The 23,633-nt window shown below is 37.1% G+C and overlaps 1 protein-coding gene across 1 annotated transcript in view; it reads right to left on the bottom strand.

Moving 5' to 3' along the window:
- SCN11A (sodium voltage-gated channel alpha subunit 11) overlaps window positions 1–23,633 on the bottom strand; it is a 92,792-nt gene that overhangs the window by 26,400 nt on the left and 42,759 nt on the right. The window contains exons 14-15 of the mRNA XM_058657032.1: window positions 21,486–21,857; window positions 19,125–19,538 (exon numbers count right to left, since the gene is read on the bottom strand). Coding sequence (XP_058513015.1) covers window positions 19,125–19,538; window positions 21,486–21,857 — 786 coding nt within the window. The remainder of the gene's footprint in view (window positions 1–19,124; window positions 19,539–21,485; window positions 21,858–23,633) is intronic.

Genomic DNA, 23,633 nt, shown 5'->3' with positions numbered 1-23,633 from the left:
AACTGCTTCTGGAAATACTCAGCATGAACCGTGCTAGACAAATAAAGGAACCATAGTTAGGGTTGAAACACTGTAGAGTTACAGACTCAGAGCAATATAGTTCTGTTGCAACACTACCATATTAGTGAAACGTATATGGTACATTTAACATAGCTTAGGATGTGAACTTTTAATTTAATGGTTAAATAACAATAAATTTAATAATAAGCAGTATTGGCAAGCAATACTGTAATACAGTAAAATAAAATTTATAGCTATATAATAAGTCATGTCGAAAGAAATAAGTGGAAATGTTAGAATACAAATTTAGAAAATAATATGTTATACTTCAACATACAGAGGCTTGTTTTAGCAAAAGAAGAAATGAAAAATAAGGGAAAATATGAGAATTCATTGTTACATAGAAGTTTAGTCTGAGGATCTGCAGGGTATCTAAGAAGAGAGTACGCAGTCAGATCTTTAATGAGAGTTTCATCCTGCTCTCTGTCCAGGGTGGGCGAGACCCTGCACATGGCTCATATGTTTACCTGTGAAATCATTTTGTCTGGCCCAGCAAAGGCAACTGCAAGCAGGACTCAGCATCTATAAATAAAGCCATGGCAGACTGATTTTTAAACTGATCAAGTTGTATGGCCCGTGAGTGATGCTACAAATATTCTAATGGCCCCTGGAAGAAGTTCCCAGCTCAAAGTTTCAGCCCAGCTCAGAGTCTTGCAACCATCTGGGGAGTGAACCAGCGATTGGAAGATTTATGAAATCAATATTCCCAGGCAAACAAAACTAGCTTCCCCACTTCACAATAAATAATGAAAAAAAATCACTCAGGCTGAACTTTGGCGACTTGAATGGTAAGAGAATTTCCCTGTAGCTCAACACCCACATACGCACTCAAGCTCTTGAATATGCCTGTCACAAAAGGAAAAATATTATATGTTGTCTCTGATATAAGGCAACCTTCATGTAAAATACAAGATCCATATATATACACATATGTTTATCTATAGGACCTATATAATGTAGACAAGTATATCATGAGGTAGCAATTCATTGCAGTACACATCTCTACTTCTGAATAAAAGATGGACTCCAAGTGAATCTGTTAAGTATATCTTGAATATAGAATGCTGGACTTTATACCATGCTCCATATCGATAGTGTCAGGATACACTAAAATAGCAGAATGACAGATTTGTGGCTGTTTTTGAGGGATTGGATTATTGTTACAGTTTGTGGGGCAGCAGTGTGGGAAAGAAGGTGGAGGAGGGTGGGAGGGGAAATCCCTGAGCCTAAGGAACTCTATCATGAAAAACAAATAATTTATTTTAAAATATTAGAAAATAAAAAAGAACATGTACAATTGGCCAGTAGGTATATAAAAAATATATCAAATATTACTGATAATCAGGGATATGTTGATAGAAACCACAATGAAATGTCACCTCACTCTAATTAAAATGAATGTTATAAGAACATCAAAGATAACATGTGCTGTTGAGAATGTAGAGAAAAGACTTTCATACTAATGGAAATACAGATTAGTGTAGCTATTATGGAAAATTATATGAAGGTTCCTTTAAAAATTAAAAATAGAACTCCTATATGGCTCAGTAACACCACTGCTAGACTTATGTCTAAAGGAATTGAAATCAGCAAGTTGAAGTGACATTTATTGTTGAGTACCACAAGGGTACTCAACAATAGCCAATATGTGGACTCAACCTAAGTGTCTATCAAATAATATTTGCATAAAGAATGTGGCTTCTATACACAATTGAGTACTCTTTAGGCATAAAAAGAATAAATTCATCATTCGCAACAATGTGGATGAATCTGAGGATAATATATTAAATACAACTAATCAGACATGAAGAGACAAGCTCCACATATCTTACTCACATGTAACCATTAGAAGCTAATCTTACCAAAGTAGGAAACAGAATGGTAGTTACCAGAGGTTGGGGTGGTTGGAGTGGGAAAACAGTGGTCAAAGGATACATGAACACACTTCAACAGCATACTTTAGCAAGCTGATTATAACCAGTGACAGTCTAGTATGTTCCTGAAAAATGTAAAATGAGTGAATGATGTGTGTTCTCCCTACAACAAAAAATGCGGGTGCAGTCAGAATTGTAAATTAATTAGTTTTAACCATTCCCCAATGCATATGACCTTCAAAACAATATGGTATACATAAGAAACGTACTGTTATCTGTTTACTAAAAAGTGAAACATCTTGAAAAGAGCAAAGTAATTATGTAACTATACTAAAGGTAAAATGTTTACTTCTTTAGCTGATATCAAAATTGATCGTTAAATAATATGTATAAAATTGTATTGTTGGGCAGCAGCATACGAAAATACATTTCATAATAATAGCACAAAGGAGTGGGTAGGAACAACACTGTATTAGAGTGAAAAAACAACACCTGGAATTAACTCAAATTCGCAGGAACAGAAACTAAAAAGGGTAACAAAGATCAGTGCACTCTATGACTACATCAAATTTTCTGTTTTTAGTAGACATATGCTTACATAAAAGAACTGTGAGTTTCAGCATGCATAGATATAATACATAAAATGAAAATGTTTCAAAATGAGAAAAAGGGAAATAGAGCTTTGAGCCGTGTTTGTATCTCACTGGAATTGAGTTGGGTGTAAGATGAGACGGATTCTGATATCATAGATGTATAGGAAAAGTTCTAAAGCAAGCAATAAAAATTAAGGAATATTTTGAACAACTAATTAAAGATATGAAAATGTTAGACTATAAAATAATCACTTAGTGCAAATAAAGCAATAAGGGAGAAATGAAGAGGAAAGTATACATAGGACATTAAAAAGTATTACAATGTTAGAAATAAACTATAGCAAGAATAGCTTTAAGTATGAATGGATTAAACAATCCAGTCAGAAACCAGAAACCATCAGACTGGGTAAGAAAACAAAGCCAGGTACAACCAGACTCTACATGGAAGACACAATTTAGGTTTTAAAATACAAAGTAAATGGTTAGTTAAAGGATGGAAAACTGTACACTCACACAGGGATCATACGAAACCTGCAATGATCATATTAACAACAGGTAAACCAAGATTGAGAATAAGAATGTATTGAAGATAAAGAGGGGCACTTTATAAAAAGGCACTGGGGAGATAGAACATTTGAAAACATTTTCAGAAGAGCCTCAGCATAGGCAAGGCAAAACCTGGCAACGTAATGAGAATTATAGTTGTCACCTCAATATTCCATTCTCAAAATGGTGCTGCCAAACAATAGTTAGAACGAGATTAATGACCACAACAACATTAACAAGAAACAATGACCACAACAACTACAACAGCATTAACAAGAAACAAGAAGACCCAAAATAAATCATCTTACATCTCTAGGCATGGAAAAAGGGAAAGGAGCCTAAAATCAAACAGTGAGGATTAATGCTTGAGTATAAAGAAAGAAAGAATATAAAAATAATAGGAAAACGATGAATCTGAAAATTGGCTAACAATATTAAGAAAATTTTTAAAATGTTAGATAGAATGATCATGAAAAAACAGGGAAAATCCAAGCTACTAGAATCAAGAGTAAAAGGAGAGATACTACCATCACCTTTATAGAAATAAATAGTAGCATAAGAAAACAATGTGAATTACTGTATGTTAACAAGTTAGAAAACTTCAGTGAAGTGCATATTTCAATAGTCCACAAACTATCAAATAAACTCATAAATGAATGGAAAATAGAAACAGCTCCATTGCAAGTAGAGAATTAATGTGTAATATGAAAACTTTTCAAAGAGATTTTGGCTCCTGTTCCAGCGTACATAAAGCCTGGAAGTCACCACACAATTTTAACAACAGGTAAAAATAAGAGTGAACTGAAGAAGCAACAGATTTTCCTAGGCAAATAAGAAAAATTAGGTCATAGTACAGAATATTCCTTCTCAGCAAGACAAGCAAACATGGAGAACCACAGCTTACTGCAACAAAAATCCATCAGCAGAAGTTTTAGGTGGGAAAAAAAATAGAACTGTATCAGGGGTACTTAGGAGTCAAAAACTTCAGCCTACACAGACTTACAGGTGAGGTGCACTGATGCTTCGTTCATGTTGGAAAAGCTTCAGCTCAATCACAATGTTCTCAAGGAGGTAGACAGATAAACTGTAACACATCTAGACAACGAAATAGAACTTGAGATAGAAAGAAGCGAGCCATTCATTCGGTCAAGACAAGACGCAGAGGAAGCTTAAATACGTAACACTAAGTGAAAGAAATCAACATGAAAAAGCTTGATATTACGTAATTCAAATGGAATTACAGGCTGCAAAAGGCAATTATAAAGAAAGTAAAAGGAACAGAGGTTGTCAGTGGTTGGATATGGGAAAGATAAGAGGTGTGTAAGGGCTTTTAGGGCAGTGGAACTACTCGGTGATGGACACATGTCATCACCTACTTGTCTTAACCCACACTATCTGGGTTGCAGCACCAAGTGTGAGCCCTGGCATGAGAGGAGCTTTGCGTGATCATGATGTGTCAAAGCAGCTCTTCACAGTGGGCTAATCCTGACAAATGAAGAGATCATACCACGCCCAACCGGGTATCACTCTGTGTTCTCAGCTTATACTTGGGCACTGGCCTGAGTGCCCCGGCCTTGACATGAACATACCTGAAGGAGCAGTCACTTCTCCAAACTAGAGAGGTATGGATCAAAGATAACAACCACCACAAGAGAAAGCCAACAAATGTTTCCATAAATGCTTAAAAATACAGAAATACAAGAAATCAAAACAAGGAAGACATTGTGACTCCGAAAAAAGGAGCATAACTACTCCAATATTAGAATGTGAAGATGAAGAGACTGAAGAAATGTCTAAAAATAAATGCAAAAAAAATTATCACAGGATTCCTAAAAAGTACAGAGAAATTACTGAGATAAAGAAATACACACAATTGACTGGGATGATACTCTGCTGGCTCTGTCTTCAGACCAGAGAGGGTATACCTAAGAAGCCGTTCAACTTGACGGGACAATAAGATAGTGGACTCTATGTTTGGTATACGCTTGCAATGGGGAAATCTCAACTGAACTTGAGCTGTGGTTATGCAACAAGGTGGAGGAATCCACCATGGTGGGAGGGTTTGGGGAGGGGTGGGGAGAACCCAAGTATCTATGTAACCGTGTCACATAATACAATGTAATTACTGAAGTTAAATAATAAATAATTTAAAAAAAATAAAATAAAATAAAATAAATCTTTAAAAAAAAAAAGAAATACACACAACAGAGCCTGTGGAACTGCATCATAAAACAATAAAATAAATACCTTTTAAAAAAGAAATGCACACATGATATGGATCAAAAATTCCTCAAAGAGATTGAGCTTTTTTTTTTTTTAAAAAAAGAAAGATTTATTGTTTTATTGGAAAGTCAGATATACATAGAAGAGGAGAGACAGAGAGAAAGATCTTCTGTCTGCTGATTCACCCCTCAAGTGGTTGTAATGGCCAGACCTGAGCTGATCCAAAGCCAGCAGCCCAAAGCCTCTTCCAGGTCTCCCATGTGGGTGCAGGGTCCAAGGCTTTGGGCCATCCTTTACTGCTTTCTCAGGCCACAAGCAGAGAGCTGGTTGGGAAGCAGGGCATCCAGGATTAGAACTGGCACCCATATGGGATCCCTGTGCATGCTGCTTGGCTACCACACCAGGCCTGAGATTGAGCTCTTAAAGAGAATTTGGGGTGTGACAAATAGCCTGGTAGCTAAAATCCTTGCCTTGTCTGCACCAGGATCCTATGTGGATGCTGGTTCATGTCCCAGCTGCTCTACTTCCCATCCAGCTTACTGCTTGTTGCCTGGGAAAGCTGTAGAAGGTAGCTTAAAGCCTTGGAATCCTGCACCCAAGTGGGAGAACCAGAAGAAGCTTCTGGCTCCTGGCTTTGGATTAGCTCAGCTCTGGTTGTTAAGGTCACTTGGGGAGTGAACCAGCAAATGAAAGATCATTCTCTCTGATTTTCCAACAAAAATATTAATCAAATCTTAAGGAAATAGAAATCAAGTGAAAATAATTAGAAATGAAGAATTCAATATATCAAGTAGAAAATGAAAAGCCACAACAATAGGCTTGGAGAAGCTAAAAAAAAAAGAACATCTAAGATGTCAAATAAATCCTTGGAAACATCCCAGTTTAATAAAAAGCAAGTTGAAAAAATTTAAAAACTCAAAATAGTGTTTGAGATTTATGGGACACTATAAAGCGAACAAGTATACATATCTTGGGAATTCCTGAACGTGTGAAGGGAGAGAATGCATTAGAAGACTATTCAGCAAAGTACCAGCAGGACATTCCCCGATGTGGAGAAAGAAAGCGACGTCTCGGTACAGCAAGCACATAGCACTCCTAATAGGCATAATCAGAAATGACCTTCACCATGACACATTACAGTCAAACTTTCAACAGCAAAATATAAGGAAAAAATTCTAAAATGTGCATTAGAAATATGCCAGCTTACCTTTAGAGAATCCATGATTAGACTAACACGATTTCTCACCACAAGCCCTAAAGGTTAGGAGACACAGGACAACATATGCCAGGACCTAGGAGAAGAAATAGGCAACCCAAATACTGTGTCCTACAAATATCCCATTTATAAATTCAGGCAAAATAAAGACCTTTCAAAACAAACAGATTTAAAGAATTTGTCAGTATCCATTCAGCTTTATGAATAATGGTTAAGGATGTGCTACACAAGAAAATGGAGAAAGATAATCACCATAAATAAAGAATGAGAGGTTGAAAAATCTCTCAGTAAAAGTAAAAAGAAAATTCAAAGAAAACAATGAAAATGTTTATAGCAAAATGATAGGACCAAGTCATTACCTTTCAATAATGATCCTGAATACAAATGGCCTGAATTCCCTCTTCAAAAGATATAGACTGGATGAATGGCTTAAAAATCAAGACCGCATGTGTTTAATCCCTACCAAAAACACATTTAACCAACAAAGATACACACAAACTGAAAGTGAAAGGATGAAAATGATACATTTCATGCCAATGGGAAGAAGTACTGAGTAGCCGGAGCCTTTCTTATAACTGGCAAAATAGAGACTGCTTAGAGATGTAAAGAAAGACATCATACAGTGATTAAAAGATGAATTCAACAAGAAGAAATTACTATGGGAAATGTATATGCACTCAATGCTAGGGCATCTGGCTTTTAAAAAATCATTAATGGATCTAAAGGGAGACATAGACTCCAATGCAATAATAATAAGGGATTTCACACTTCATTTTCAACAATTGATGAGCCAGAAAATCAACAAGAAACAAGGGTTAGTCTATACTATGGACCAAATGGACCTAAATGATATCTACAGAACATTTCATCCCACAAATGTAGAATACATTTGCTTTTCCTCAATTCTTGGAAACTATTCTAGAACAGACCATATTCTACGTCATAAAGCAAGCTTCAGTAAGCAGCAAAAAATATTGAAATCATACCATGTATCTTTTCTAACCTCCACAGAATGAAGTTGGAAATAGCTAATTGAACTCTGGCAATTATGCAAACATGCGTAGACTGAATGCAACATGCTACTGAATGAGCAGTGGATCATGGAAGAAACCAAAAGGTAGATAGAAATGTCACAGAAACAAATGAATATGCAGCGTTATATATCAAACTATGAATATAGCAAAAGCAGTGTAAAGGGAGAAGTTCATAGCAATGCTTATATTTAGAAACAGAAAAATACATCAAATAAATAACCTATCAATGCATCACAAAGATACAGAATAACAACAAAACATAGAAATGTCAATGAGGTGGTCACAGAAGGTGGATAAGAAATCGCATTTACTTTTACCATATTGGTTACTCATTACTATGTCAATTAATTCCATGGTGATGTAAATTTTTGCTGATGGTATGTTGGAGCTTTTAATTGATCGGGATGATACTTTGCTGGCTCTGTCTTCAGACCAGAGGGAGTATACCTAAGAAGCCGTTGAACTTGACTGGACAATAAGATGCTGGACTCTATGTTTGGTATATGCTCGCAATGGGGGAATCTCATCTGAACTTGAACTGTGGTTATGCAACAAGGTGGAGGAATCCACCATGGTGGGAGGGTTTGGGGAGGGGTGGGGAGAATCCCAGTACCTATGAAACTGTGTCACATAATACAATGTAATTAACGAATTTAAAATAAAATTTAAAAAATTAAAAAAATAAAAAAAACAAAATATACCCAAAGTTAATAAGAAGAAAGGAATAATTAAAATGGAACAGAAATAAACACAATTTATGTGAAAGAGGATACATAGTATCAGTTAATCCAAGAGTCTTTTTTTTAAAAAAAATTGACTGTCATTGGTCAAACTAACCAAAAAAGAGGAAGAGGATCCAAACCAATAAATTCAGAGATAAAAAAGGAGATGTAACAACGAGACAACTCAGATATAAAAAGAATCATCAGGTATTATTACAACCACATGCTAACAAATTGGAAAACAGAAAAAATGATGGCTTTCTGGACACATACAATCTGCCTAAACTGAGGCATATCGACAAAAAACCTAAATAGACCAACAGTTAAGACAATGAAAGATCTTAAAACAATAAGAACAAAAGCATGCCTGGCATGATGACCTTGCACATGCCATGATTCCATATGAGCACCAATTCCTGCCCTGGCTGCTCTACTTCCCATCCAGCTCCCTGCTTATGGCATGAGAAAACAATGGAAGATGGCCCAAAGCCTTCAGACCCTGTACCCACGAGGGAGACCTGAAAGTAGTTCCTGGCTTCTGGCTTCAGACTGGCTCAGCTCTGGCCATTGTGGCTGCTTGGGGAGTGAACCAGTGGATGGAAGATCTTTCTCTCTGTCTCTCCTTTTCTCTGTAAATCTGCCTTTCCAAGAAATATAAAGAAATCTTTAAACAACAACGAAAGCCCAAGACCAACTGGCTGTTCTGCTAAATTCTGCCAAACTTTTCAAGAAGGGCTAATTCTAATTCTTCTCAAACTTTTCAAAATAACTGAAAGGAAATCAAATTCCTATGATCATAATTCCAATAACTTAAAAAGGAACAATAAAGAAAGAAAACCATAGACAGATATCCCTGATGAATGTAGTTGAGACAAAAATTCTGAACAGAATCCTGGCTAATCAACAACACATGAGAAAGATCATTAACCTGGACCAAGTGGGATTGACATCTACAGAACATTCCATCAACAGCCAAAGAAAACACATTCTTCTCATTAGTGCACGAACCATTTAGAAAACTTCACGTTCTAGCCCATAAAAAAGTTTCAACAAATTTTTAAAAATTAAATCATGCCATGTATCTTTTTTGATCATGATAGAGTTAAGTTCAAAAATTAACAGCACAAGAAATTTCCTATCCAGATCCCTGCTTATGGCTTGGGAATGGCCCTGCTTATGGCAATAGGGAATGGCCCAAATGCTTGAGACCCTGCACACAGAAGAAGCTCCTGGCTCTCAGCTTTGGACAGGCTCAACTCTGGAAACTGCAACCATTTGGGGAGTGAACCAGCAGATGGAAGATCTTTCTTCTTTCTCTCCTTCTCTTCCTTTTATTGCCTTTAAATAAAAATAAATAAAATCTTTTAAAAATGCATCACAAGGCTATAGAAAAAGAACAAGTCAAATTGAAAATTAGTAAAGAAATAATAAAATTTGAAAATGCACTTAAAAATATGAATTTTAAAAGTACAAATAATCAGGAAAAATGAAGAGTTGGTTTAAAAATGAATAAGTAAATAAATTAGACAAACCATTGGCCCAACTAACCTAAAATACTGAAGAGGAAGACCCACGTTGGTTACATTTGATGCCACTGAAATAAAGCAAATCATCAGGAATTAGTATAAACAGCTATATGCCAACAAACTGAAGATTCTAGAAGAAATGGATAGATTTCTGGACACATAGACATATGTCCATAAGACATAGAAGATCATAATAGACCAATAACCAATGTGGAAATTGAATCAATAATAAATACCCTTTCAACAACAACAAAAAAGCCCAGGACTGGCTGGATTCAATGCTGAACTCTATCAAACTTAATTCCAGTTCTTAAACTATTCAAAACACTACAGAGGGAGGGAATACTCCCAAACACCTGCTCTAGGACCATCTCTACCTTAATCCCCAAACCAGAAGACACAACAAAGAAAGAGAACTATAGACCAATATTCCTGATGAACACTGATGCACAAATGTTCAAAAGATAATAGCTAATCAAATCCACAACATTTCTAAAAGACCATCCACTCAGACCAAGTAGTGTCCCAGGCATACAGGGTGGTTTGGCATTTACTAATAAGCATAGTATATCATATTAACAAATTGTTGAATAAAAAACATATGATTATCTCAATGGATGTATAAAAAGCATTTAATAAATGAAAACATCTTTTTATGTTTGAAAAACCTTCAGCAAACTGAGTATAGACGGATCATTCCTTAACAATAATCAAGGCAATATATATGATAAACCCAAAGTCAGTGTCGTATTGGATGGGGAAAACCTGGACGAGTTCTTTCTAAGATCTGGAGCCAGTCAGAAACACTCACTTTTGCCATTATTATTCATTGTAGCTCAGGAAGTTTTAGCCAGATCTATTAAACAAGAACACAAAACTAAAGGATACAAACTGGAAAGGAACAAGTCAAATTATCCCTGTCTGAAAGATAACATGGTCTTAAACAGACGGGAAGCAAAAGTCTCTACTAAATGATTATTAAAACTAATAAGACAGTTTGACAAATGTATATGTTAGGAAATCAGCACACAAAAACCAACAGTATTTTTTTTTTGTAAGCCTGTAGATGATAGAGACCTTGAGAGATCAGTATCATTAGTAGCTGCAACAAAAATTTTTAAATACTGAGAGTAAATGTAACCCAAGATGTGCATGATCTTTACATAGAAAATTATGAGATATTAAGAAAAGAAAGAAAAGACACAAAATAAAAAATCTTCCTTGTTCACGGATTGGAAGAATTAACATAATCGAAATGTCCATACTACCCAAACAATTTTACAGAATCAATAAGGCCCCCCAATCAAAATATGTATGACATTATTTTCAGAGACAGAAAAATGCTTTTAAAATACATTTTGAGTCACAAAAGACCTCAAATAGCTAAAGATGAAGAAAAATTGTCAGAGCTATCATAACAGATCTCATGACAAACGACAGGGCTGTTATAACCAAAACAGTCTGGTGCTGGAGGAAAAATAGACACATAGACTGGTAGAACAGAATAGAAATTCCAGGAATTAATTCATGCTCCCACAACATAGGAATGAAACTTCAATGAGTAAGCTTAAATCACTGCCTGAAAATAAAAAGCTCCTTCACCAAATGGTCCTGAGATAATCAGATCTACATGTGCAGAGGCATGAAACAAGGGAGAGCAAAGATGCTGCAATAGGGTAAGGACAGATTTAAACACATGGAGAAGCATTAGCCAAAGTGAAGCAGAGAGGGTGTGATCCCAGGAAACAGGAGAGGACAGGCTGACAGCAGAGGGATACCTGTAGGCCCATGGACATGGGGAAGCAGCAGACAGCAGAGTGATGCTTTAATGACCAGATATCCTGGTGGTGATTGGAGCTACACCAGTGGTCAGGTGAGAAGGGCAGTTCACTGAGAACTCCAGAGATGAACCCAGGCACAGAACTGTGGGACCTGTTGACTTATTTAGATGGGCCATAAAAAGGAGCAGAATGGCAGAGCCCAAGGAGTCAGGTGCAGGGACAGGGTAGATTTCATGGCCCAGAGCCTCACCAGAGCTACATCAGGCCCCATTTTGTGTATTGAGAAACAATACTGTGAGCTGGAGGGACAATAGCAGGCTGCACATGTTCTAAGCCAGCAGTGAACTCATTTCTGGCAAATGTATTGCACTAGTCCCACAGGGAAAACACTACCGACTTGGCATCCTACAGGTTCCATCCAAAATAGGTTCCTGTTTCACCCAGACCTAATGGTCAGGAGGTTAAAGCAAGAAGACGAAAGGCAAAACAAACATAATTCTGGCACTGCTCAAACCAAGAGTGAGAGAAAGGGTACTCAGGCAAGGGTGCAGCTACAGCATGCGATCACCAGGGGTGGAGAGTGGTGAGCTGGAAGCTGAAGCTACAGAGATCATGTGTGAAGCGCAGCGCAAGAGCCTGGCACTGAAACTCACTGGAGGAAGTGGCACAAGCAATTGCAAATGAATAACAGGGCATAAGTGGGATCAGTAAAGTTGATTTGTAGACATGTGGACAACAGTTTCAAGAAGAAGAATCCACTAAGCAGTGTTGAAATTACTAAGTGCAATAGAAGAGATAGGCACAACAAATAAGATTGCTAACGGCTAATCCACAAAGGAGCAAAAAAAAAAAAATCTATGTCAACCTCAGAGTTAACTGAAGAAGACATTAAGCAACTAAGGGATAAAGAATTTTAAAACAATGTTATAAAGCACTGTAAAAACAAGAGGCACACACCAGAGTTTAAGGAATTTGGGAACTATATCACAAAGGAAATAATGGCATTGAAATAAAATCAAGCCAAATTGTTTGAAATGAAACACACAATACAGAAAATTAAACATTCAGTGAAAACCCTCTATAATAGAAAGAGTGAGGCGGAAGAAAGAGTCTGAAAACTGGAAGACAACTTCTATAATAATTCTGAATCAAAAAGCTGGAGCAGAAACTGAGCTAAGCAGAGCATTCAGGAATCAATGCACATCAAGAAAAGCCTGAATATAGGAGCTATGGGAGTTCCAGAAGGTACGGAAAGAGAAGCTGGGTTAAAAATGTATTCAATGAAATACTGAGAACTTCCTTAATATGGTAAAAAAAAAAAAAAAAAACAAACAAACAAACTGAGAAACAGAATACTGAGGGGCGCAGAACTCCCAAAGGGTTGACTGAAAAATGATCTTTACCACGACACATCATAATCAAGCTCTTTTCAGTTGAACATCAGGAAAAGATCCCTAAATATGCAAGTAGGACCCGGTATGATAGCCTAGTGACTATGGTCCTCACCTTGCACACACTGGGATCCCATATGGGCACTGGTTCTTATCCAAATGGCCCGACTTCCCATCCAGCTCCCTGCTTGTGGCCTGGGAAAACAGTAGAGGGCAGCCCAAAGCCTTGGGACCCTGCACCCATGTGGGAGACCTGGAAGAGGCTTTGAGCTGCTGGCTTTGGATCAGCTCAGGTCTGGCCATTGCGGCCACTTGGGAAGTGAATCAGAGGATGGAAGATCTTTCTTTCTGTCTCTTTTTTTCTGCGTATCTGCCTTTCCAACAAAAATCTTTTAAAAATATGCATGTAAAAATAAATTAACATTTAGAGGAATTACAATCAGATTCACAGCTGACCTCTCACAGGAAACACTACAGGCCATAAGAGAATGGTGTGTCACATTTCAAACCCTATAAGGAAAAAAAAAATGTAAGCCCAGAATAACTTATGCAGCAAAGATATCCTTTGTCTTTCAAAATGAAAGAAAATTCTTCAACAGTAAAGAAATACTAAAAGAATACGCCTCTTCCAGACCTGCCCTACAAATGATACTCAAATGATACTCAAAGATGTTTTCTTGACAGAGAAAAGGAACAGCACCTATCAAAGCCAAAGACAAACATGGAGAACATTCCAATAAAATGACAAAAAAGAGAGAGAGAGAAAGACTAAATCAAACAATGAACAACCCATTGCTAAAATGACAGGACCAAAATATTACCTATTGATATAAACCCTGAACGTAAGTGGCATATATTCATCAATCAAATCTCATAGATTAGCAGATCGGATCAAAAAGAAAATCCATCTCTCTGTTGCCTACAGGAGACACATTTCACCAAGAAAGATCAGAGGAAACTGGAAGTGAAAGGATGGGAAAGGATATTTCAGCCTGTTCAGTTTGTGCAGCCATTCTTCTTTCAGATAATATAGAAGTGGACAATGAAAAGCATTAAAGAGATGAAGAAGAACACCACATAATGACCAAAGGATCCTTTCAGCAAGAAGAAAACACGATAAGAAGTGTATACACACCAAATGTCAGGGCACCCAGCTACATGAAGCAAATATTACTGTATTTAAAGAAAGAAATAGACTGTAACACAATATAGTGGGGACCTTAACATCCCATTAACCTCGATGGAAACTCAGTGAGTAAACAGCAAAGCTTACCCGGACACTAGAGCAAATGGACTTAATTGATACCTACAGTACCTTTCATACTATGGAAAAACACTTTCTTCCCATCAGTACATAGAACTTTCTCCAGGATTCATCATATTATGGGCCACAAAACAAGGCTCAGCAAATTGTAAAAAATTGAAATTATATCATACATCTCCTCAAACCACCATGGAGTGAAATTGGAGACCAATAAGTCAAAATATCCCAGTATATATACAAAAACTTGGACACCAAACAAGATGCTGCTAAATGGATGATGGATTATAGAAAAATCAGAGAACATTAAAAATATTACTTCCAAGCAATGAATGAATGCATCAGCGCAACATATCCAAAACTTATGGGACATGAATAAGGCACTGTTATGAGGAAGCTCATTTCAACCAATGTTTATGTTAAGAAATTAGAATAGCACTAAGTAAGCAGGTTAAGCATATATTTGAAGGAGCTAGAGAAACAAATATCAAAGTAATCTCAAGGCTTAGCTGACAAAACAAAATAATGAAAATAAGAGAGGAAATAAAATAGAGACCAAAAAAACAATGCATAAGTTTGATGAATTAAAAAGCTGTTTTTCTGAGAAAATCCACAAAATAGATTCCACACTAACCCAACTGATGAAAAAAAAGGAGGGGGAAATGTGGGTCAATAAAATCAGAGACAAAAAAGGAAATATAATGACAGACTCCTTGGGGGTACATACAATAATCAGGAAATATTACAAATAATAATACAAAAACAAATCAGAAGAACTAGAAGAGAAGGTTAAATTTTGGGCACACACAATCTACCAAAGTTGAATCATGAGACAATTAATAATCTAAATAGACCTATAACAATGACTGAGATCAAATCAGTAATTAAAACTCTGCCAACCAAGAAAAACCCAGGACCAGATGGCTTCACTGTAGAATTCAAACCAAATGTTTCAAGAACTTACCCCAATCCTCCACAAGCTATGCCAAACAATAGAAGGGAAGGCAATTTTTCCAAATTCTTTCTATGAAGTCCAAATCGCCTTAATATCAAAGTCAGATAAAACACAACAGAAAGAGAGAACTACAGACCAATATCCCTGATGAATATAAAGACAAAAATTCTCAACAAAATACCAGCCAAGAGAATCCAACAAAACATCAGATGGTTCATTCACCCACACCAGGTGAGACATCTCCCTGGGAAGTAGGGTTGATTTGACATATGCACACCACATTAACAAATTACAAAATAGAAAACATATCATCTCGATAAATGCAGAGAAGGCATTTGATAAAAATCCTACATCACTTCATGCTAAAAGGTCCATACAAGGTAGGCATAGAGGAACAATACAGAACATAAAGCAATATATGAAAAATCCAGTGCTAACATCATATTAAATGGGATGGACTGGAAGCTTTTCCATTAAGATCCAGAACTAGACAAGCATGTTCCTTCTCATGATTGCTGTTCAATGTGGTATTGAAAGTCCTGGTTAGAGCTGTTAGGCAAGAAGGAGAAATAAAAGGAATTCAAATCAGAAATGAGGAACTGAAATGATTCCTATTTTCAGATGACATAATTCTATACTTAGGAGAACCAAAAGACTCAGTAAAGAGACTATTGGAATGAGGGCCTGGTTCAAGTCCTCGCCTTGAACACACCGGGATCCCATTTGGGCACCAGTTCTAATCCCGGAGGCTCCACTTCCCATCCAGTTTCCTGCTTGTAGCTTAGGAAAGCAGTTGATGACAACCCAAAGCTTTGGGTCCCTGCACCTGCGTGGGAAACCTGGAAGAAGCTCCTGGCTTTGGATTGGCTCAGCTCTGACCGTTGCAGTCCTTTGGGAAGTGAATCATCGGATGGAAGATTTTCCTCTCTGTTTCTCCTCCTCTTTGTATATCTGATTTTGCAATAAAAATAAATAAATCTATTTTTTTAAAAAAAGATACTAATGGAAGTCATAAGAGAATTTGGCAAAGTACCAAGTTACAAAATCAATGAACACAAATTAATGGTCCTAGTATACACAAATAATTCCATATACAAGAATGAATTTATAAGTACAGGCCTCTTTAAAATAGCAGGGAAGGGGCATAGCACTTAAATAGTGACTAAAGTCCTCACCTTGCATGTGCCAGGATCCCAGTGGGTGCCAGTTTGTATCCTGGCTGCTCCATTTCCCTTCTAGCTCAATGCTTATGGCCTAGGAAGGCAGTAGAGAATGGCCCAAAGCCTTGGAACCTTGCATCCACATGGGAGACCCGGAATAATCTCCTGGCTTTGGATTGGCTCAGCCCTGTCTGTTGCATCTGCTTGGGGAGTGAACCAGTGGACAGATCTTTCTCTGTCTCTCTTCTCTGTAAGTCTCACATTCTGATAAAAATAAATTATTAAAAAATAAAAATAGCAGGGAAGAACCTTAAATACCTTTGAATTAACTAATCAAAATGTGTAAAACCTCTAAGACAAAAGTTACAAAACAATAAAGAGATAGCAGATCTTTAAAGATGGAGAAACTTACTATGTTCCTGTTCTTTAACCATCGAAATGTCCATGTTACTGAAAGTAATACACAGATTCAATGTGATCCCCATCAAAATCTCAACAACATTCTTTTCAGAAATGGAAAAAATGATACAAAAGATCATCTGAAAACACAAGAGACTGTTAATAGACAAAGTTATCCTGAAAAATAAAGATCTAGTTGGAGGAATCACAATTCAAGACTCAAGACTTAAGAGCAGTGGCCAACAAAACAGTCCGGAACAGAAACAGAGGATATCAATGAAACAGAACAGAAACCCCAGAAGGGAGCCGACATACAGATAGCCAATCCAGCTTTGACAAGAAACCTGAAAACTATCAGGGAAAAATCTAGTCTCATCAACAAACGCTGTTGGGATAATTGGATAGCAACTTACAGAAGTAAGAAGCAAGATCTGTCACCTTATAAAAAAATCAACTATAAATGGATGAAGGAACCAAATCTACACCCAGAAACCATCAAACTATTAGAGGAAAACATAGGAAGTACTCTGCAAGATATAGGCATTGAGAAAGATTTCTTTGAAAATTCACCAGAAGCATAGGTAGTCCAAGCCAAAATAAACACATGGAACTACATTAAACCAAGAAGCTTCTGCACAGCAAAGGAAACAATCAACAAAGTGAAGAAGCAACTAACAGAATGTGAGAAAATCATTGCACACTTCACAACTGATAGGAAACTAAAACCAGTATTTACAAAGAGCTTCAGAAACCCAGTGACACCAAAAACAAACCACTCTGTGAAGGAATGGGTGGAGGAAATGAACAGACATTTTTCAAAAGAACAAATTCAAATGGCTAATAGATACATGAAAAAAGTGCTCAGACTTCCTAGCTGTCAGGGAAATACAAATAAAAGCCACATTGAGATTCCACCTAACTCCAGTGATATTGGTCTACATTCAGAACTCTACTAACAACACCTGCTGTTGTGGATGTGGGTTAAAGGTACCCTCCTTCATTGTTGGGAGTGTAGGCTATGGAAGTCAGTATGGAGAGTGCTAAGACACTGAAAATTGATATGCCGAATGACCCAGCTATCCCACTCTGGGAATATGCAAAGGGAGAAAGTAACCTGTAATCCTATGTTTACAGCAGCACTATCCACAGTAGTGAAGACATGGAAACAACCCAGATGTCTGTTAAAAAGAAGGAGTGGATGAAGAAACTGTGGTACACCTACTCCATGGAGTCTTACCCAACCATGAAAAAGAATGAAACTGTACCATTTGCAACAAAATGTTCCCAACTAGAAACCATTATGCTCAGCATTTGTCCAAAAGGACAAATACCATATCTTCTCTCTGATATAAGGCATCATTCATGCAAAATACATGACCAATAAATACATAGGTAAATATTTATATACGTATATCATGTAGAGGAACTGTTTAGTGGAGGCAAGTATACTATGAATGAAGATACATTGCTGTATGCATCTCTACTCTTTAATATAAGATGGACTGTAACAAAACTGTTAAATATATCTTGACAGTGGAATATCTGATTTTATATCACTGTCTATACCTAAACGTCATGATTCACTTAATAGAAAAAAGAGGTACTTGGGACTGTTGTTGAAAGAATTTACTATTATAATAATATAGAGGAAATCGGTGGCAGGCGAGTAGAGCTAGGGAGACAGGAAAGCAGATCCCAGAGCATATGGAATTGTATCATAAAAAATAAAGATTTTTAAAAAGAAAAAGAGAATTATTAAACAAGATATTACTTCACACCTTATACAAAAGAAAAAGTTAAAATGAATCAAGACTCAAAGTCAAGTTAGTTCCTGATACCATGGAATTATCAGATGAAAATATTGTGGAAACTCTGCACAATATTATCAAGGACAAAGGCCCATTGTCTTAGACTCCATAAGCACAGACAATAAAAGCAAATGTAGACAAATGAGATTACATCAAGCCCAAAGCAAAGGAAATCATCAACAAAGTGAAGAAGCAGCCAACAGCATGGGAGAAAATATTCTTAAACTATGCAACTTAGACATGATTAATATACAGGATCTTTAAAGAGCTCAAGAAACTCAACAATGGAAAAAACAATTCAACTAAGAGATGGGCAAAGGACATGAACAGGCGCTTTTGAAACAGTGAAATTCAGATGGCTAAAAACATGAAAAAGTGCTCATGGTCAGCAGCTGTCATGGAAAAGCAGCCAAGAGAAATCAAAGAGCATTAAAACATTTGTGGCTACTTAAGGGCAGTGACCATGTTGTGTATTCTTCTTGTCATCTCTACTTTGTGGTCAGGGCCAGGAAGGCAACCTCTGCCCTATGGTAACTCTAGCTTTGCATATCCCCTAAGTCAAGAAACCTTCAGACCTGCTGTGGAAAAGCCTGTGGATTATCTTCACCAAGAGACGCAGCATCTTCTTCCTCTGCGAGTGGGGCCAACCAAGTCCCATCGTGCCCAATGCTCAGGGTCCTTGGCCCAGAGAAGGGTACACCACATGTCTCCTGGGTCTCTGGGCCCACTTTCTTCCCTGAGACCAGGGGAATGATGTCTTTGCTGTCTGTGGCAGGGCCTCCTTCCCCCTCCTTTAGCTTTGGTAAATTTTGCCTCCTGCATCGCTTGTCACAGAAATTCTGAACAGCGTAAATGACATACGCAAAAACCTTGCTGAACCGATCCAGGGCTAACTGGACTTTGGTTTTCCTGGTCTCTCCATCGAGGCTTCCATGTCTCTCCTCACTGCTGAAGGAGTTGAGCAATAAGGCGATGAAGAGGTTGAGGACCTAGGGGAAGGGTGGGTAACAAGGAAGTTAATTGTTTCGCAACAGATACATTGGGCTTTCAGGACAAATTTTTTCCTCCAAATTTCAAAACAGAGTCCAATGAGAATTGTATACCATTCAGTCCCATGAGAAAAGCTCCAACTATAAAATGAAAATTAAAGGATTGAGGAAGTAACAATGGCCACTAGATTTGACAAAATATAAAGTGAAGTAGCAAACATCCAAGCAGTTTATATAAATATAAGCAACATGTATGCATATACTTGGCAAGCGTTGTATAGAATGGGATGCCTGCATGACAACATCAGTAGGGTGTATTCCTAGGAGAACGGTTGCATCAAGATTTTGAATATTCTCTGCAACTGCCTGCATGGGTGTGGCAATGGTGCAATGCTGTCCTGTTTGCACATGATGAGAGCTAGTCTACTTAGGGCGGTCTCTTTACTGCTTTCACTTCAGCGAGGTATTGAGGCTCAGCAGAGTTTAGATCAATTCTGCAACTCCTTCACAAAAGCACGTTTCACTGTATTTTTTAGAAAAATTAATTTTAATTTTAACTAATATTTGTTTAACAGATTAGTTCCAATTATTTTTGTAAACATCTGATCTTGCTTCATGTAGTTAAATCACAAATCACAGTTATTCACTGCTATCTTTGATTTAACAATGTTTTCAGAATCCAAACCGCTCAGGATAGAGTCTGTCTGGTTCACAAATCTGTGTAGCACTGCACTCCCAAACCTGTATTGTGAAATATGTGAAGCTTGTTCACTTTCTATGAAGAAAAACAAGTGTAAGTCACAAATTCTAAAAGAAAGATTCATCTATTGGCATCTAACATCTCAATAATTAGGATTTATGTTGATATTTCACTTTAAATTCAGATCATCCCTATAGCTTATTACTTGGTTGTGTGTGTGTGTGTGTGTGTGTGTGTGTGTGTGTGTGTGTTGGTTCGGTTTTTTTGCTTTGCTTATATTTATATATCATCTTTATCTCCTGGAATTCCTTTGCCGTTAACTTTCACCAGTTAAAAAAAAAAGCTTTGGGGAGAAGTGCTTTGTTGGTGTAAACGGATCTGACCAGTTTTTCAGTTTCCCCATGGCCATTCCAATTCCTATGTCTCTTTCAGTATCTCTTCCATTTGGCCAAGTCACTCTTGCCTTTTGGGTGCTTTCCTCAATTACATTATCTTTACCAAATCCTTCCTCAATGTTCATTTTCCATACTCAATTGGTAGTATTCTTATTTTACTCTTATAAACTTCTGGATCATTCATTGTGTATGTCATTACTAGGTTTGTGTAGATAGTTCCTTAGAATTGCACCCATAAACCCAACCTTGATTCTGAAGATTTGGTGCTCAAAGAACCTCATGCTGTCTTCTCCTCTTCACATCTTCACAGATGTGCACCCAATTGGCTTCTGCTTAGATAATCTTGAATAGCAGGTGCTGGGAACAGGGTCAGTCCAGCTTACACCATAAGCAAATACCATATCAAGGAGGTTGAAAATGAAACAGGGACCAATTATGACATGAGAACGAGCTTTGTTCCACCTTTTCACTCCGTTTTCCTTAGAACTGGTTTCATCTCATAATTGCATAATATTGTCAGCTCATCCTGAGGTCATAGTTCTAAAAAGATCCACGGGGAGTAAAAACGACTATGATTAAGAACATGTTCTTATCTTCCCACTATATGTTTCTTTTTATTGTTTTGACCAACTTAAGTCACATATACTTACTTCAGTGCATCACCGATAAAGAGAATCCAATTAGCTTGTAATACTCACCTAGAACAAACTAGCTATTAGAACATTAGTCAGCACAAGCACAATTTATCAAGGGACTTTGCATCATGTTCATCAAAATTAAATGGAGATGCATTGGTGATTACATTTGGAATAACTTTTCTCTAACGATTCGAAGAAACAAATCTAAACTCACCACAAGATTTCCTATCACCATGATAAGCACAAAGATAAAAACACACAGTGGCGCATCTGTGTCCATTTCCTGCATGCACTCCCACATGTTCTCAATCCACTCCCCACACAGGATGCGGAACACCACCAGGAAGGAGTGGTAGAAATCTCCCATGTGCCAGCGGCGTCGACATAGCTCTTCGGTGTTACATAATTTTTTATTCTTTTCAGAACGGAATTTAGAGCCAAAAAGCTGCATGCCAACCACAGAGAAAATGAAGACCACAATGACCAGCACCACAGTCAAATTTCCAAGGGCTCCTATGGAGTGCCCAATTATCTTTATCAGTGTATTTAAAGTTGGCCAGGACTTGGCTAACTTGAACACGCGGATCTGCAAACAGGAGACAGCAACAAAAACAAAAGAAGCCAGTTAATTACTGCCCTTCAACCAGTACTTTATGATTTTCAAACACTTCTCAAGGTTGAACCTATCCTGAACATAGTTCACCAACTTCCTGTCCCAATGTAGTATTCATCTGTGTCTCTTCTTGTATGTGATTCAATTAAAAAGATACAGATTATATATATATATATATACATATATATATATATACATATTTATGTATTTATATATTTGAAAAGTGGAGTTTCAGAGTTAGAAGGTAAGGGATCTTCCATCTACTGTTTCACTCCCTAAATGGTTTAGCAACAAATAGGGATGGGCCAGGCTAAACCCAGAAATCTGGCACCTCATCCAGGTCTCCCACGCGTGTGACAGAGCCCAAGCATTTAGACCTTCCTCTGTTGCTTTTTCAGGACATTAACAGGAAGCTTGATCAGAAGTGGAACAGCTAGAATATATCTGTACCATACAGACAGCACATTAAACCACTGTGTTACAATGCTGGTCCATACCTATTTTTTATGTTCTATTTAAAATTGTCAAAATGAGAAATAGTTTATATGCTTATTAACAGAATGAAGAACTCATACACTCACACAATGTAATGCTATATATAACAGTATGAAACAATCACAACGTATCGCAATACAGATGAATTTTATAGACAAAGTATTGAAACAAAGAAGCCAGCCAGGCACAGAAGACTACATAATATATTACTCCATTTATTTGAAGTTCAGAAACAGGCAAAACGAGTTTATGGTGTCAGGATAATAGATACTGTCAGGGTTGTGGTACAGAATTCCAAGGGAGCATTATTATTTTAAAATAGAAATATTTTGTTATTTTTTCTAAAAAAGGGTAGACTTTAAGATCAGGATGATAATTGAGTACACACATCTATTAAGTGAAACAAATGCTTTTGCAATTGCACATTACAAACTGGAAGTCAGAAACTCTGCCCCAAGGGCCAGATCTTGTCCATTGTCTGGTGTCTACAGATTGTGTAGCTTGGATACTTTTCATATTTGTAAATGTCAAAAAGTAATCAGGAGATGGGTATTTCATGAGGTACAAAAGGACCTGAAAAAACACTGAAGGGGCTAATCCCAGCAAAATCATGAGAGTGGCACCCCAGGAGAGGGCTTCCAAGATGATGACACCCTAGAGTGCTTGTGAGGTGAAACATTCAGTAGCATGTCCTTTCACTTCATGTTGTTGTAAATTTTCTATTTTTCTCTCTGTTGTTGATTTTGTTTATGGCTTTTCATTTAAGGGGATGTACAGTCACTGTGTAATGAAGACTATCATATCCAGATGTGAGGATATTATGTATTATGAATCTCTACTTTCAAATCAAAGATGGATTCCCAATGAAACTATTGGATATATCTTGACAATAGGATGCTTGACTATCTGCCATTGTCCATGGTTACAATGCCAAGATACACTTAAATAGCAGAACAATGGACTTATGACGGACGGTGAAAGACTATACTACTGTAATGACCTGGGGGAAAAAAGGGGGTAGAGATATGAGGAGGGGGTAAGGGAAATTTCAGAGGCTGTGGAACAACTGTATCATGGAATAATAAAATACATTTAAATATTTTGTTTAAAAAGACTATTTTCGAGCTTTAAGATTTAATGGTTATGCTATTTAGACTTAGGCTAATTGCCATTTAATGGTCTTAGAATAATTGGGCTGAAGTTACCCTCTTTGCACCTATTTTTCCCTTTTGAAACTGGAATGGTGATCCTCAG

Source organism: Ochotona princeps, chromosome 30, assembly GCF_030435755.1.
Source record: "Ochotona princeps isolate mOchPri1 chromosome 30, mOchPri1.hap1, whole genome shotgun sequence".
Taxonomy (NCBI): Eukaryota; Metazoa; Chordata; class Mammalia; order Lagomorpha; family Ochotonidae; genus Ochotona; species Ochotona princeps.
The sequence above is the reverse complement of the archived record's forward strand: the minus strand, read 5'-3'. Positions and strand labels throughout refer to the sequence as shown.